The sequence below is a fragment of the Babylonia areolata genome, chromosome 7 (genome assembly GCF_041734735.1).
Source record: "Babylonia areolata isolate BAREFJ2019XMU chromosome 7, ASM4173473v1, whole genome shotgun sequence".
Taxonomy (NCBI): Eukaryota; Metazoa; Mollusca; class Gastropoda; order Neogastropoda; family Buccinidae; genus Babylonia; species Babylonia areolata.
In genome coordinates, this window is record NC_134882.1 from 235,001 (window position 1) to 252,500 (window position 17,500).

Sequence of the window (17,500 nt, forward strand, 5' to 3'; positions counted from 1 at the left end):
TTTCCGCTGACTGCGGCAACACCCATGGCATGTGTGACGGCATGAAAGAAGCCTTTGGCCCATGCATAAACAAGATCACACCACTGAAGTCAGCTTCCGGCACCATTATAACAGACTGGAGCAAGCAGGTAGAGAGATGGGCGGAACACTACCAGGAGCTCTATCCAAGAGAAAACACTGTTGCAGACGCAGCAGTGGAGAGCACTGCCAACCTCCCTGTCATGAAAGAATTCGACATCCCACCCTCTGAAGAGGAACTCAGCAAGGCCATCAACTTTCTCGCCTGTGGCGTCTTCTCACTGCTGCTGTCCTATGCAACTTCAGCCAGTCACAGAACGGAGTGTATCTCCACACCAGAAGCGATGGCAGTCTCTTCAGCCAGTCACAGAACGGAGTGTATCTCCACACCAGAAGCGATGGCAGTCTCTTCAGCCAGTCACAGAACGGAGTGTATCTCCACACCAGAAGCGATGGCAGTCTCTTCAGCCAGTCACAGAACGGAGTGTATCTCCACACCAGAAGTGATGGCAGTCTCTTCAGCCTGACCTGCCTTTGCGCTAAAACCAAAGTGTGACAGGTTCTCATATGCGAGATGCTTTTCGCAGATGATGCAGCTTTGACAACTCACTCTGAGGAGGCACTCCAGTGACTCATCTACGGCTTTGCCCAAGCATGCAGAGAGTTTGGTTTGACTGTTAGCCTGAAGAACACTAACGTCATGGGCCAGGACATGAGCAGCATCCCAAACATGTCCATTGGGACTTCACACTCGAAGTCGTTGAGGACTTCACTTCCTCGGCTCCACCATGTCCAGTAACCTCTCCCTGGACACTGAACTCAACAAGCGGATTGGCAGAGCAGCTACAGCCATGGTCTGCCTGGCAAAGAGGGTTTGGGACAATCCCATGCTGACCATTAACACCATGATGCAGGTGTACTAAGCCTGTGTGCTCAGCACTCTGCTCTACGGCAGCGAGACATGGACCCTCTACTCTTGCTGAGAATGCAGACTCAACACATTTCACCTGCTCAACCTCAGGAGAATTCTGGGCATCACGTGGCAAGACCATGTACCAAATAAGAAAGTCCTTGACCAGGCAGGCATCTCCAGCATGTTTGCACTCCTGACCTGGTGCCGTCTGCAGTGGCTCGGCCATGTCAGATGAATGGATGACGGGTGAATCCCCAAGGACGTCCTTTATGGCGAGCTCGCCACTGGTTCCAGACCTGCAGGAAGGCCTGTCCTACACTACAGGGACATCTTGAAACGAGACATAAGGGCAGGTGACATGGACCCAGCAGGTCAGGAGTCGGTGGCTGAAGATCACTACCGCTGGAGAAGGACCGTGAAGGCATGTGTCCAGAGGAGCTAGGAGAAGAGAGAACAGCACTAGAAAGAGGGAAGAGAGTGTAGACGGCAGAGGGCAGAATCTATACCCTCGAGCCACTGGGCTTAACTTTCACCTGTGACAAATGCAACAGAGCCTGCCGATCCAGAATCAGACTGTTCAGCCACAGCAGGTGCTGCAACTCAACAACTTGACTGTACCAGGCGCAGAGTTCCATTGTGTCCCGAGACAGATGGACTCCATCAACGTGTTGGCCACTGAAACTTGAATCTACACAGCAACAGCAACTTGAGCTGCCAATCCAGCATGTTTGTGCATTTACTGAGACTGTTACTGTTAGAGCAGTTCAGTATTACTTTCTGCCATTTCCATCCCAGCAAATGACTTCCCTAGCTTGGAGATAATTTGGAATGTTGCATATTCACATTGAAATTCATTGATAAATGTTGATAACGGTACCATCCTTGTTTGAAATTGTTTTGACAAATGTTGATAACAGTACCATCTTGGCTGAAATCCATTGATAAATGTTAATAACAGTACCATCCTTGGCTGAAATCCATTGATAAATGTTAATAACAGTACCATCCTTGGCTGAAATTCATTGATAAGTGTTGATAACAGTACCATCTTGGTTGAAATCCATTGATAAATGTTGATAACAGTGTCATCCTTGGCTGAAATTCATTGATAAATGTTGATAACAGTGCCATCTTGGCTGAAATTCATTGATAAATGTTGATAACAGTACCATCCTTGGCTGAAATCCATTGATGAATGTTGATAACAGTACCATCCTTGGCTGAAATTTATTGATAAATGTTGATAACAGTACCATCCTTGGCTGAAATTCATTGATAAATGTTGATAACAGTACCATCTTGGCTGAAATCCATTGATAAATGTTGATAACAGTACCATCTTGGCTGAAATCCATTGATAAATGTTGATAACAGTACCATCTTGGTTAAAATCCATTGATAAATGTTGATAACAGTACCATCTTGGCTGAAATTTATTGATAAATGTTGATAACAGTACCATCCTTGGCTGAAATTCATTGATAAATGTTGATAACAGTGTCATCCTTGGCTGAAATTCATTGATCAATGTTGATAACAGTACCATCTTGGCTGAAATCCATTGATAAATGTTGATAACAGTACCATCTTGGCTGAAATCCATTGATAAATGTTGATAACAGTACCATCCTTGGCTGAAATTCATTGATGAATGTTGATAACAGTACCATCCTTGGCTGAAATTCATTGATGAATGTTGATAACAGTACCATCCTTGGCTTAAATTCATTGATGAATGTTGATAACAGTACCATCCTTGGCTGAAATTCATTGATCAATGTTGATAACAGTACCATCCTTGACTGAAATTCATTGATGAATGTTGATAACAGTACCATCCTTGGCTGAAATTCATTGATCAATGTTGATAACAGTACCATCCTTGACTGAAATTCATTGATGAATGTTGATAACAGTACCATCCTTGGCTGAAATTAATTGATAAATGTTGATAACAGTACCATCCTTGGCTGAAATTCATTGATGAATGTTGATAACAGTACCATTCGTGACTGAAATTCATTGATGAATGTTGATAACAGTACCATCCTTGGCTGAAATACATTGATGAATGTTGATAACAGTACCATCCTTGGCTGAAATTCATTGATGAATGTTGATAACAGTACCATCCTTGGCTGAAATCCATTGATGAATGTTGATAACAGTACCATCCTTGGCTGAAATTCATTGATGAATGTTGATAACAGTACCATCCTTGACTGAAATTCATTGATGAATGTTGGAAGATTGCAAGAGTTTGTTTATGATGGGCGTTGTCTTTAAACACTCTCAATTGAAGCAAACAGAGAGTATTTGAACATGAAACCAAAGTATTTTTCCTTATGGGTATATTGAATTAGGATGTGTTTTACAATATTTTGTCAGCTATAGGATGTGTTTTACAATATTTTGTCAGCTATCAGGTTTTTGTGATGTCAGGGGCAGGCAGTTTTACTAGCTAGAAAGCTTTTAAAAGGACTTAGATAAAAATATGAGTTAGTTTATGAAGTGCATAGAGCTGTAAGCTACACTAGAGTAGTGCTTTAAACTATACTTGAGGAATGCCAGTCAACCAATGAACATGTGTGCAAAGGCATCAACAGCACATTGGACAATTTGAAGATATGTTGATATAAATTAAGACACTATCTTGTGATGGCCAGCTGCATAAAACGGTCCTCAAAGGAACTGTTGGGTGAGGTAGACAGAGGGGAAAAACTGGACTGACATTATAGCAGAATGGACAGGGAAGCCATTTGCCAAGACCCAGGCTTTGACTGACAACCGACAGACTGAGATGAATGTAGTGCTCAATTCTTCTGTGTGATGGCCCATGGCTCCACAGTGTTCAGGGAGAGGAAGAAGAGCAATGCATTGCAGAAATATTCTTTTATTATTGCTACTGTTATTTTGATTGCAGATGAGTCGAGACCAGGAGGAGGAAGAGGAGGAGGAGGCACAGCTGGAGATCAAGCCAGTGTACCACACCATCATCTGCAGTGAGTGCCACATCTGGCATGACACCGGCATCTTGTGGTGAGTGTCGCAATGGAAAAGGACTGGGTTGTACATGGCTGTGAACCCCTTGACTGTTGTAGACTGGTATGTCACCTTGCATTGAGTGTACAGGTCAGGATGTCAGTCACCTTGCATTGAGTGTACAGGTCAGGACGTCAGTCACCTTGCTGATGTCAGATTGAGTGTACAGGTCAGGATGTCAGTCACCTTGCTGATGTCAGATTGAGTGTACAGGTCAGGATGTCAGTCACCTTGCTGATGTCAGATTGAGTGTACAGGTCAGGATGTCAGTCACCTTGCATTGAGTGTACAGGTCAGGACGTCAGTCACCTTGCTGATGTCAGATTGAGTGTACAGGTCAGGACGTCAGTCACCTTGCTGATGTCAGATTGAGTGAACAGGTCAGGGTGTCAGTCACCTTGCTGATGTCAGATTGAGTGAACAGGTCAGGATGTCAGTCACCTTGCATTGAGTGTACAGCTCAGGATGTCAGTCACCTTGCTGATGTCAGATTGAGTGTACAGGTCAGGACGCCAGTCACCTTGCTGATGTCAGATTGAGTGAACAGGTCAGGACGTCAGTCACCTTGCTGATGTCAGATTGAGTGTACAGGTCAGGATGTCAGTCACCTTGCATTGAGTGTACAGGTCAGGACGTCAGTCACCTTGCTGATGTCAGATTGAGTGAACAGGTCAGGATGTCAGTCACCTTGCTGATGTCAGATTGAGTGTACAGGTCAGGATGTCAGTCACCTTGCTGATGTCAGATTGAGTGAACGGGTCAGGACGTCAGTCACCTTGCTGATGTCAGATTGAGTGAACAGGTCAGGGTGTCAGTCACCTTGCTGATGTCAGATTGAGTGAACAGGTCAGGGTGTCAGTCACCTTGCTGATGTCAGATTGAGTGAACAGGTCAGGATGTCAGTCACCTTGCATTGAGTGTACAGGTCAGGACGTCAGTCACCTTGCATTGAGTGAACAGGTCAGGATGTCAGTCACCTTGCATTGAGTGTACAGGTCAGGAGGTCAGTCACCTTGCTGATGTCAGATTGAGTGAACAGGTCAGGATGTCAGTCACCTTGCATTGAGTGAACAGGTCAGGACGTCAGTCACCGTTTGTGATTATGACTTCACCCTCTTCAGACTGCATTACTTTTGTTCAAAAAAACAAAACAATGACACCCTTTAAAAGTTCATCAGAAGTAACAGCTGCACATCAAACTCATTACACGCTGATCTTACACTGACCTCATTCCACACTGATCTTACACTGACCTCATTCCACACTGACCTCATTCCACACTGATCTTACACTGACCTCATTCCACACTGACCTCATTCCACACTGATCTTACACTGACCTCATTCCAAACTGATCTCATTCCACACAGATCTTACACTGACCTCATTCCACACTGATCTCATTCCACATTGACCTCATTCTTCACTGACCTCATTCCACACTGACCTCATTCCACACTGACCTCATTCTACACTGACCTCATTCCACATTGACCTGATTCTATACTGACCTCATTCCACATTGACCTCATTCCACACTGACCGCATTACATCATTCCACACTGAACTCATTCCACACTGATCTCATTCTACACTGACCTCATTCCACACTGACCTCATTTCACCAAGCTTCAGCCGCCAAGGGGTTAAACTGTCGAAGAAAGATGTAAAAAAACAGTGCACAACTGAAAATAAATACAAAACTAGTCTGATTTGGAAATGAGGAATTTGCAGAAGCGGACAGCACGTTTGAGCAAGTTATATTTTGTACCTTAGATGTTTTCTGTATATGCAGAATGAATAGAATAAAGCCCAATATAAGTTATGTGAATTTATTTGTGATATTGCTGTGGTTAATGACAGCTGTGAGAAATGTCTGATGTGTGTGCACAGCTATTCCAGTTTATCGTCCTGCATTCCTGTGTCGCAGTTTGTGAGAAAGATCTGATGCGTGTGTACAGCTATTCCACTTCATCGTCCTGTGTTGCAGTTTGTGAGAAAGATCTGATGCGTGTGTACAGCTATTCCACTTCATCGTCCTGTGTTGTAGTTTGTGAGAAAGGTCTGATGTGTGTGTACAGCTATTCCACTTCATCGTCCTGTGTCGCAGTTTGTGAGAAAGATCTGATGTGTGTGTACAGCTATTCCACTTCATCGTCCTGTGTCGCAGTTTGTGAGAAAGATCTGATGTGTGTGTACAGCTATTCCACTTCATCGTCCTGTGTTGCAGTTTGTGAGAAAGATCTGATGTGTGTGTACAGCCATTCCAGTTCATTGTCCTGCATTCCTGTGTCGCAGTTTGTGAGAAATGTCTGATGTGTGTGTACAGCTATTCCAGTTCATCGTCCTGTGTCGCAGTTTGTTAGAAAGGTCTGATGTGTGTGTACAGCTATTCCAGTTCATCGTCCAGCGTTCCTGTGTCGCAGTTTGTGGGCGAACGTCCTCTCACCAGAGAGTGCAACAGGTTCTCCTTTGGTGAGTGACAGACACGAACAGTGAGTGAGATTTAATTATGTGGGGAGTGGTAGCGACATTGAGTTCACTTGGCATGGTGAGTGATAGGAACAGTGAGTTCATTAGGCATGGTGAGTGATAGCGACAGTGAGTTCATTTGGCATGGTGAGTGATAGGAACAGTGAGTTCATTAGGCATGGTGAGTGATAGCGACAGTGAGTTCACTTGGCATGGTGAGTGATAGCGACAGTGAGTTCATTTGGCATGGTGAGTGATAGCGACAGTGAGTTCATTTGGCATGGTGAGTGATAGCGACAGTGAGTTCATTTGGTATGGTGAGTGATAGCGACAGTGAGTTCACTTGGTATGGTGAGTGATAGCGACAGTGAGTTCACTTGGCATGGTGAGTGATAGCGACAGTGAGTTCACTTGGCATGGTGAGTGATAGCGACAGTGAGTTCTTTGGTATGGTGAGTGATAATGACAGTGAGTTCACTTGGTATGGTGAGTGATAGCGACAGTGAGTTCACTTGGTATGGTGAGTGATAGGCAACAGTGAGTTCATTTGGCATGGTGAGTGATAGCGACAGTGAGTTCACTTGGCATGGTGAGTGATAGCGACAGTGAGTTCACTTGGCATGGTGAGTGATAGGAACAGTGAGTTCACTTGGTATGGTGAGTGATAACGACAGTGAGTTCACTCTGGCATGGTGAGTGATAGCGACAGTGAGTTCACTTGGCATGGTGAGTGATAGGAACAGTGAGTTCATTTGGCATGGTGAGTGATAGCGACAGTGAGTTCATTTGGTATGGTGAGTGATAGCGACAGTGAGTTCACTTGGTATGGTGAGTGATAGCGACAGTGAGTTCATTTGGCATGGTGAGTGATAGGAACAGTGAGTTCACTTGGTATGGTGAGTGATAGCGATGGTGAGTTCACTTGGTATGGTGAGTGATAGCGACAGTGAGTTCACTTGGTATGGTGAGTGATAGCGACAGTGAGTTCACTTGGGTATGGTGAGTGATAGCGATGGTGAGTTCACTTGGCATGGTGAGTGATAGGAACAGTGAGTTCACTTGGCATGGTGAGTGATAATGACAGTGAGTTCACTTGGCATGGTGAGTGATAGGAACAGTGAGTTCACTTGGCATGGTGAGTGATAGGAACAGTGAGTTCATTAGGCATGGTGAGTGATAGCGACAGTGAGTTCACTTGGCATGGTGAGTGATAGGAACAGTGAGTTAACTCAGCATGGTGAGTGATAGCGATGGTGAGTTCACTTGGCATGGTGAGTGATAGCGACAGTGAGTTCACTTGGCATGGTGAGTGATAGGAACAGTGAGTTAACTCAGCATGGTGAGTGATAGCGACAGTGAGTTCACTTGACATTGTGAGTGATAACGACAGTGAGTTCACTTGGCATGGTGAGTGATAGCGATGGTGAGTTCACTTGGCATGGTGAGTGATAACGACAGTGAGTTCACTTGGCATGGTGAGTGGTAGCAACAGTGAGTTCACTTGGTATTGTGAGTGATAGCGACAGTGAGTTCACTTGGCATGGCGAGTGATAGCGACAGTGAGTTCACTTGGCATGGTGGGTAAGTGATTGTTGAGGATCTGATCCACATTCCTGTTTCAGAACAACGTTTTTCTTATGTACCATAAGCTGTGGAAGCTTGTGGAAAGAATTCCGTTTAATGGCCAGTCACACATACTGCTGTTTGAAGACATTTAAAGCACTGAATTTCAAATCTGAGCTTTACCATTTAGAAATAAATAAATAAATAACAAACAAGGTAACATATGAGAGTGGGAGTCGTGTGGTCAGTGGAGGGAAAACAGGACAAATGGGGGTGGGAGTCGTGTGGTCAGTGGAGGGCAGGACAGATGGGGGTGGGAGTCGTGTGGTCAGTGGTGGGAAAACAGGACAGATGGGGGTGGGAGTCGTGTGGTCAGTGGAGGGAAAACAGGACAGATGGGGGTGGGAGTCGTGTGGTCAGTGGAGGGAAGGACAGATGGGGGTGGGAGTCGTGTGGTCAGTGGAGGGAAGGACAGATGGGGGTGGGAGTCGTGTGGTCAGTGGAGGGCAGGACAGATGGGGGTGGGAGTCGTGTGGTCAGTGGAGGGAAGGATAGATGGGGGTGGGAGTCGTGTGGTCAGTGGAGGGAAGGACAGATGGGGGGTGGGAGTCGTGTGGTCAGTGGAGGGAAGGATAGATGGGGGTGGGAGTCGTGTGGTCAGTGGAGGGCAGGACAGATGGGGGTGGGAGTCGTGTGGTCAGTGGAGGGAAAACAGGACAGATGGGGGTGGGAGTCATGTGGTCAGTGGAGGGAAGGACAGATGGGGGTGGGAGTCGTGTGGTCAGTGGAGGGCAGGACAGATGGGGGTGGGAGTCGTGTGGTCAGTGGAGGGAAAACAGGACAGATGGGGGTGGGAGTCATGTGGTCAGTGGAGGGAAGGACAGATGGGGGTGGGAGTCGTGTGGTCAGTGGAGGGCAGGACAGATGGGGGTGGGAGTTGTGTGGTCAGTGGAGGGAAGGACAGATGGGGGTGGGAGTCGTGTGGTCAGTGGAGGGAAAACAGGACAGATGGGGGTGGGAGTCGTGTGGTCAGTGGAGGGAAAACAGGACAGATGGGGGTGCAATCAAAGAACATTACTTAAAGAACATCTGAAGTAATGAAAAGTGCAATCAAAGAACATTACTTAAAGAACATCTGAAGTAATGAAAGGTGCATTCAAAGAACATTACTTAAAGAACATCTGAAGTAATGAAAGGTGCATTCAAAGAACATTACTTAAAGAACATCTGAAGTAATGAAAAGTGCAATCAAAGAACATTACTTAAAGAACATCTGAAGTAATGAAAGGTGCATTCAAAGAACATTACTTAAAGAACATCTGAAGTAATGAAAAGTGCAATCAAAGAACATTACTGAAAGAACATCTGAAGTAATGAAAGGTGCAATCAAAGAACATTACTTAAGGAAAACATCTGAAGTAATGAAAAGTGCAATCAAAGAACATTACTGAAAGAACATCTGAAGTAATGAAAGGTGCAATCAAAGAACATTACTTAAGGAAAACATATGAAGTAATGAAAAGTGCAATGAAAGAACATTACATGTGGAGACTGGATGTAAAGTGGGTGGTGTTGTGTGTTCACTGTCACTGCCAGAAATCATCAACGAAGGACGGTCGCGCTACATCGCCATCGGTCTGTGTCACCGCCGTTATGCTCGCAACAGGCAGCCAGGATGGGATGGTGGCTCCATAGGATATCACGCTGATGATGGAGGGTGAGGGGTGTGGGGGTGGTGGGGGGGGGGGGGCTGTGTGGAGCAGGGGTGATACAGGTGGGATGTGGGTGTAGTTTGGATGTGTGTGGTGAGGGGGGTAATGCAGGTGCAGCTTGTGTGTGTGTGTGTGTGTTGGGGGAAGGGGGGTAGTGTGGGTGGTAGTGTGTATGTCAGAGGGTGGGGGGGAGGTGAAGTAGTGTGTGTGTGTGTGTGTTGGGGGAAGGGGGGTAGTGTGGGTGGTAGTGTGTATGTCAGGGGGTGGGGGGGGAGGTGAAGTAGTGTGTGTGTGTGTGTGTGTTGGGGGAAGGGGGGTAGTGTGGGTGGTAGTGTGTATGTCAGAGGGTGGGGGGGAGGTGAAGTAGTGTGTGTGTGTGTGTGTGTTGGGGGAAGGGGGGTAGTGTGGGTGGTAGTGTGTATGTCAGGGGGTGGGGGGGAGGTGAAGTAGTGTGTGTGTGTGTGTGTGTTGGGGGAAGGGGGGTAGTGTAGGTGGTAGTGTGTATGTCAGAGGGTGGGGGGGAGGTGAAGTAGTGTGTGTGTGTGTGTGTGTGTGTTGGGGGAAGGGAGGTAGTGTAGGTGGTAGTGTGTATGTCAGAGGGTGGGGGGAGGTGAAGTAGTGTGTGTGTGTGTGTGTGTGTGTGTTAGGGGAAGGGGGGTAGTGTGGGTGGTTGTGTGTATGTCAGAGGGTGGGGGGGAGGTGAAGTAGTGTGTGTGTGTGTGTGTTGGGGGAAGGGGGGTAGTGTGGGTGGTTGTGTGTATGTCAGAGGGTGGGGGGGAGGTGAAGTAGTGTGTGTGTGTGTGTGTGTTGGGGGAAGGGGGGTAGTGTGGGTGGTAGTGTGTATGTCAGGGGGTGGGGGGGAGGTGAAGTAGTGTGTGTGTGTGTGTGTTGGGGGAAGGGGGGTAGTGTGGGTGGTAGTGTGTATGTCAGGGGGTGGGGGGGAGGTGAAGTAGTGTGTGTGTGTGTGTGTGTTGGGGGAAGGGAGGTAGTGTGGGTGGTAGTGTGTATGTCAGAGGGTGGGGGGGAGGTGAAGTAGTGTGTGTGTGTGTGTGTTGGGGGAAGGGGGGTAGTGTAGGTGGTAGTGTGTATGTCAGAGGGTGGGGGGGAGGTGAAGTAGTGTGTGTGTGTGTGTGTTGGGGGAAGGGGGGTAGTGTGGGTGGTTGTGTGTATGTCAGAGGGTGGGGGGGAGGTGAAGTAGTGTGTGTGTGTGTGTGTGTGTTGGGGGAAGGGGGGTAGTGTGGGTGGTAGTGTGTATGTCAGAGGGTGGGGGGGAGGTGAAGTAGTGTGTGTGTGTGTGTTGGGGGAAGGGGGGTAGTGTGGGTGGTAGTGTGTATGTCAGAGGGTGGGGGGGAGGTGAAGTAGTGTGTGTGTGTGTGTGTGTGTTGGGGGAAGGGAGGTAGTGTGGGTGGTAGTGTGTATGTCAGGGGGTGGGGGGAGGTGAAGTAGTGTGTGTGTGGAAGGGGGGGTAGTGTGGGTTGTAGTGTGTATGCTGGGGGGGGAGGGGGGGTTGAAGTAGTGTGTTTGGGGGTGTGGAGGTGGGGGGGGGGGGGTAGTGTGGGTGGTAGTGTGTGTGTGTGGGAGGTGAGGTAGTGTTCGTGTGTGGTTAGTGTGGGTGGTAGTGTGTGGGGGGGGTGGTGGTGGTGGTAGTGTGTGTGTGTGTGTGTGTTGGGGGAAGGGGGGTAGTGTGGGTGGTAGTGTGTGTGTGTGGTAGCGTGTGTGTGTGGGTGGGGGGGGGGGTGAAGTAGTGTGTGTGTGTGGTTAGTGTGGGTGGTAGTGTGTGTGTGTGGGTGGGGTGGGGTGAAGTAGTGTGTGTGTGTGGTTAGTGTGGGTGGTAGTGTGTGTGTGTGTGGGGTGGTGGTGGTAGTGTGTGTGTGTGTGGTTAGTGTGGGTGGTAGTGTGTGTGTGGGTGGGGGGGGGGTGAAATAGTGTGTGTGTGTGGGGGGGGTGGGTGGGTGGGTGGTAGTGTGTGTGTGTGGTTAGTGTGGGTGGTAGTGTGTGTGTGTGGGTGGGGTGGGGTGGAGTAGTGTGTGTGTGTGTAGGGGGAGGGCAGTGGGTAGTGTGGGTGGTTGTGAGTGCGTTGTGAGGGGGGAGACGTGGGGGTAGTGTGGGTGGTAGTGTGTGTGTTGTGGGGGATGAAGTAGTGTGTGTGTGTGTGTGTGTGTGGGTAGTGTGGGGGTACTGTGTGTGTTGGGGGAGGGGGGGTTGTGTGTGTGTGTGTGGGGGGGGGGTAGTGTGGGGGTAGTGTGTGTGTGTTGGGGGAGGGGGGGTAGTGTGTGTGTGTGTGTGGGGGGTAGTGTGTATGTTGCGTGTGTGTGTGTGTGTGTTACGAAGTGGGTGAGGAGACAGACAGGATAATGAAAGAAATAACCAGCCAGTTCACTCCAGTCTTCAGTCTCTCACTCTCTCAGCAAACACAAAACAGACACAAGGAATTTTCCCCTCAGCCAGTTATGATTATTAAGACAAAATGAAAAAAAAAGTTTTTTCCTCCACTCATACACACTCTTTTACCTGGAAACAAGTTATTTCAGTTATGTTTTTGTGTGTGTTTTTTTTTAACCCAAGAACAAAATGTCTTGACTGTCACAAGTCATAATTCTCTCCGTGCACAACTTGCTTGATCCAATCCCAGGATTGAACTCAGTCTTAGGCCGGCCAGTTATGTCTACTCACAGTGACCATGTGTCAATGTCCACCCCACTCACTTGTGGGACACTCGGGCACCACCTCCTCTGTTCTCAATAACTATTTAATTACAAGTTGAATTTCGAATAAAATTGTCCACCAACTAACCATTGAATAACCAATAAAATAAAAACTGAACAATTTGTCCCCAAACAGTTCAAAACAGTCAAGGCTTCACTATGTCTCAACAGACACACTCCGCCCGAGCTCTGATACATTCAGACTGGGGTTACAGCACATACATATAGCACACATGTAGTACCTCTAGAGGGGGGCTTGTCACGCTCTTCCGGGAGTGGTTCGTCCTCTATTGGTCTCCACCGGCACCCAGCTCTCATCTATGGGTCCTAGAAGCTGCTAGCATGCGGCAGCGCCCAACCCCCGGGCAACGGCTTTAACAGGCTGGTTTAACTAGGTGAGGGTAGCCGACGGGTCTCAAACCCTCGGTGAGTTAGGGCTTGTCTACCCAAGCATGTGAAGACTGGATCTGGCGGACTCTGCGGAAGAAACCTTCATGGTTCAATGGAGAGGAAGGCAGTTCCAGCAGAGCACTGTGGAGTGCTGAGGGCAGGATGAGGCACATAGGACATCCTGGTCATCCACTACATCTGTTTCCATCTCCAGTCGTCTTGACCTCATTTTGCCACTGGATACAGACGGTCTCGGACAAGAGAGTGAGGTTGACAGTGCGCAACTCCTCCTCACTATAAACAAAGTCATCGCGCAAGTCATCAGTCATCCTTCATCCCATACCATCATTTTCCCCAAACACTGTGGCGACAGGCAAGCAACGAAGCGACAGGTGTGGGTACACTGGCAGTCATAGCTGCGGACCTGCACACAGGTGGCTCAGGCCATAGGGTCGTTTTTCACCGACTGGAGCAGCGGTGGAGATTAGCAGCCCCCTGAGCGATTGAGCAGCCCTCTTCAGGACAGCACTGCTCACCTCCATGGCATGAGGAAGGGGCTAGAAAAGGTGCCCTAAACATTGCCTGCTCCACACCACCCTAGTCAGCATACCTACTCAAGCGGTCGACACACAAAGGAAAGAAAGAAGAAAACAAGGAGCACCCCATTGACCACTGCCACATGGAACGTGCGTACGCTTCTGGACAGAGGCGACTCAGCTAGACCACAGAGACGCACAGCACTCATTGCGAGTGAACTAGCCAGGTACAACATCAACATCGCTGCCTTAAGTGAGACCAGACTGGCAGAAGAAGGCGAACTCTGTTAGTGAGGCGCAGGCTACACCTTCTTTTGGAGTGGTCGTGGACCTGAGGAGACACGTGAGGCTGGAGTTGGCTTTGCAGTGAAGACAACCCTCGTTGGCAAGCTGGCTGGCCCCCCGAAAGGAGTGAACGATCGCCTGATGACGATGAAACTCCCTTTATGCAACGGGAAGAAGTTTACCACCATTGTCAGCGCCTACGCGCCCACCATGACCAACCCAGATGAGATCAAGGACAAGTTCTACAAGGACCTGAACGCTGTCATCACCACTGTTCCCAACGCAGACAAGCTCATCATTCTTGGTGACTTTAACGCGAGAGTTGGCTGTGACAGCACCTCCTGGGAAGGCGTGATTGGGAAGCATGGGGTTGGCAACTGTAACAGCAATGGTCAACTACTTCTCCAGACATGTGCCGAGCATGACCTTCTTATCACAAACACTGTCTTCTGCCTCCCTGCCCGTAACAGGATGTCATGGGTGCATCCTCGCTCTGGGCATTGGCATCTCATCGACTTTGTCATCGTCAGGAAGAGGGACAGGCAGGACGTATGAGTCACGAGGGCCATGTGCGGCGCCGAGTGCTGGACAGACCACTGCCTTACTGTCTCCAAACACAACCTCTGCATCCAGCCCAAGAGATGGCCTCAGGGCATGAAAGCACCCAAACGCCTGAATGTCAACAAGCTGGAGCTAGGCAACATCAAGCAGAGCTTTGCTGACACCCTGGAGGAACGCCAACCACAATGTGGAGGCAGCATAGAGCACACTGCATGAGACAGTGTACAACACTGCCATGGAGTGCGTGGGGCCTTCTGCCAGGAAGCACAAAGACTGGTTTGATGAGAACTGCACTGAGATCAAGCAGCTGCTGGAAGACAAACGCCAAGCCTACAGAGCCCACATTGAAGATCCCAAGTCACAGTCAAAGAAAGACATACTGAAGAGCGCACGCAGCACCATCCAGCTGAAGCTGCGGCAGATACAGGATTCCTGGTTGAGCAACAAAGCTGATGAGATCCAGGGCTTTGCAGACAGGAACGACATGAAGAATGTCTATAACGGCCTGAAAGAAGTCTATGGTCCCACCACCTCCGGATCTGCTCCACTCCTCAGTGCTGATGGTTCTACCCTAATCACTGACAAGGACGGGATCCTTGAGAGATGGGCTGAACACTTTGACAGCGTACTGCACCGCCCTTCCACCATCAATGATGAAGCCATCGACCGACTCCCCTAGGTGCCAGTCAGTGAGTTGTTGGATGCCATTCCAACTTTGGAGGAGACCCAGAAAGCTATCCGTCTGCTATCCAATGGCAAAGCCCCTGGCTCAGACTCCATTCCAGCTGAGGTCTACAAAGAAGGTGGTATGGCGCTGACTGAGAAGCTTCATCAGCTGTTCCAGCTCATCTGGCTGCATGAGGCAGTTCCACAGGACTTCAAAGACGCTTCCATCATACACCTGTACAAGCGCAAAGGAAATCGTCAGCCTGTGACAACCATCGTGGAATATCCCTGCTGTCCGTCGCAGGCAAGACTCTGGCCAGAGTGCTACTCAACCGTCTCATAGCGCACCTTGAGCAAGGTCTCCTACCAGAGAGCCAGTGTGGCTTCCGGAAAGAACGCAGGACTATCGACATGGTGTTTGCTGCCAGACAGCTCCAGGAGAAGTGTCAGGAACAGAACGCTGACCTTTACTCCACGTATGTTGATCTGACCAAGGCCTTTGATACTGTTAGCAGAGATGGCCTTTGGAGAATCATGCGAAGTACGGATGTCCCAGAAAGTTCATCACCATCATACGGCAACTACACGATGGGATGCTGGCCTGAGTCCAAGACAACAGAGAGACTTCAGAACCATTCCCTGTCTCCAACGGAGTCAAGCAAGGGTGTGTTCTTGCCCCCACCCTGTTCAGTCTCATGTTTTCAGCTATGCTGACAGATGCCTTCAGAGACGCTGACATAGGCATTGGCATCAGGTACCGCACAGATGGCTCACTCTTCAACCTCAGGAGGCTCTAAGCAAAAACCAAGGCGAGGACAGACACCATCAACGACTTCCTGTTTGCTGATGACTGCACTCTCAACGCTGCCTCCGAAGCTGACATGCAGCACAGTGTCGACAAGTTCTCTGCTGCCTGTGACAACTTTGGCCTCACAGTCAGCACAAAGAAGACTGAGGTGATGCACCAGCCAGCTCCAGGAAAGCCTTACGTTGAACCAAACATCTTCATCAACGGGCAGCGACTGAACGTGGTGGACAAGTTCACATACCTGGGCAGTACACTCTCTCGCACAGTTGTCATCGACGACAAGGTGAATGCCAGACTTGCCAAAGCCAGCGCTGCCTTCGGCAGACTCCATAAGAACGTTTGGAACAGGAGAGGCATCACCCTGGAGACGAAGCTCAAAGTATACAAGGCCATAGTTCTCACCACACTGCTCTATGGATGTGAATCATGGACAGTCTTCAAACGCCATGCTAAAAAGCTGAACCACTTCCACACCACCAGCCTTAGAAAACTTCTCGGCATAAAGTGGCAAGAGAAGATCCCTGACACAGAGGTGCTCACTCGTGCAAACTTGCCCAGCATCTACACCATCTTGATGCAGGCCCAGCTGCGCTGGGCAGGCCATGTAGTTCGCATGTCAGACCACCGGCTCCCCAAGAAACTGCTGTACGGCGAACTCCAACATGGCAAGTGCTCCCATGGAGGCCAAAAGAAGTGCTTCAAAGACACTCTGAAAGCTTCTCTGAAGGCCTTCAACATCAGCCACGACACATGGGAGCTGAATGCAATGGACAGACCAAAGTGGCGTTCAGCTGTCCACAAAGGCGCCAAATCCTGTGAGGCCAACAGAACCGCTGCAGCAGAGCACCGCTGATAGGCCAGGAAAAGCAGTGCCAGCAAGTCCCCGACAGCCGCCACCATCCCCTGTCCACACTGCGTCAGAACCTTCTGGGCATGGACTGGCCTGACCAGTCATCTGCGCACCCACAGAGCCCACCCCACCCACCCCCAGGATGACTAGGACTAGATGGTCTTCATCAATCCCAACAGACGAACCACATAGCACACATGCACATGAACATGCACAGCTCACGATTCACCCACACTTACTGTGTGCAAAACATATTTTTACATTCATAACAGGTATTCTGACATATTTCACATTCATAACAGGTATTCTGACATGTTTCACATTCATAACAGGTATTCTGACATGTTTCACATTCATAACAGGTATTCTAAATACACAAATAATATTTCTCCTTCCTCATCTCTGGCCACAGGCATTCGTGACACACTGTCACAGTGTGTGCGTGTGGGCAGTGTGTGTTGGGGGTAATCTGTGTGTGTGGGCAGTGTGTGTTGGGGGTAATGTGTGTGTGTGGGCAGTGTGTGTTGGGGGTAGTGTGTGTGTGTGGGCAGTGTGTGTTGGGGGTAATCTGTGTGTGTGGGCAGTGTATGTTGGGGGTAATGTGTGTGTGTGGGCAGTGTGTGTTGGGGGTAATGTGTGTGTGTGTGTGGGCAGTGTGTGTTGGGGGTAATGTGTGTGTGTGGGCAGTGTGTGTTGGGGGTAATGTGTGTGTGTGTGTGGGCAGTGTGTGTTGGGGGTAATGTGTGTGTGTGTGTGGGCAGTGTGTGTTGGGGGTAATGTGTGTGTTGGGGGTAATGTGTGTTGGGGGTAATGTGTGTGTGTGGGCAGTGTGTGTTGGGGGTAATGTGTGTGTGTGGGCAGTGTGTGTTGGGGGTAGTGTGTGTGTGTGGGCAGTGTGTGTTGGGGGTAATGTGTGTGTGTGGGCAGTGTGTGTTGGGGGTAATGTGTGTGTGTGGGCAGTGTGTGTTGGGGGTAGTGTG

At 49.0% G+C, this 17,500-nt stretch overlaps 1 protein-coding gene across 7 annotated transcripts in view; it reads left to right on the forward strand.

Annotated features, from left to right (window-relative positions):
* The window catches only part of LOC143283637 (uncharacterized), a 393,825-nt gene that overhangs the window by 173,819 nt on the left and 202,506 nt on the right, over nucleotides 1-17,500 (forward strand). For all 7 annotated transcript variants that reach the window (XR_013055424.1, XR_013055425.1, XR_013055423.1 and 4 more), the window contains 3 exons: nucleotides 3,855-3,970; nucleotides 6,362-6,447; nucleotides 9,604-9,724. Coding sequence is in view for 4 of the 7 variants with exons in the window: in XM_076589820.1 (XP_076445935.1) it covers nucleotides 3,855-3,970; nucleotides 6,362-6,447; nucleotides 9,604-9,724 (323 nt within the window). In the remaining 3 variants the exon portion in view is untranslated. The remainder of the gene's footprint in view (nucleotides 1-3,854; nucleotides 3,971-6,361; nucleotides 6,448-9,603; nucleotides 9,725-17,500) is intronic.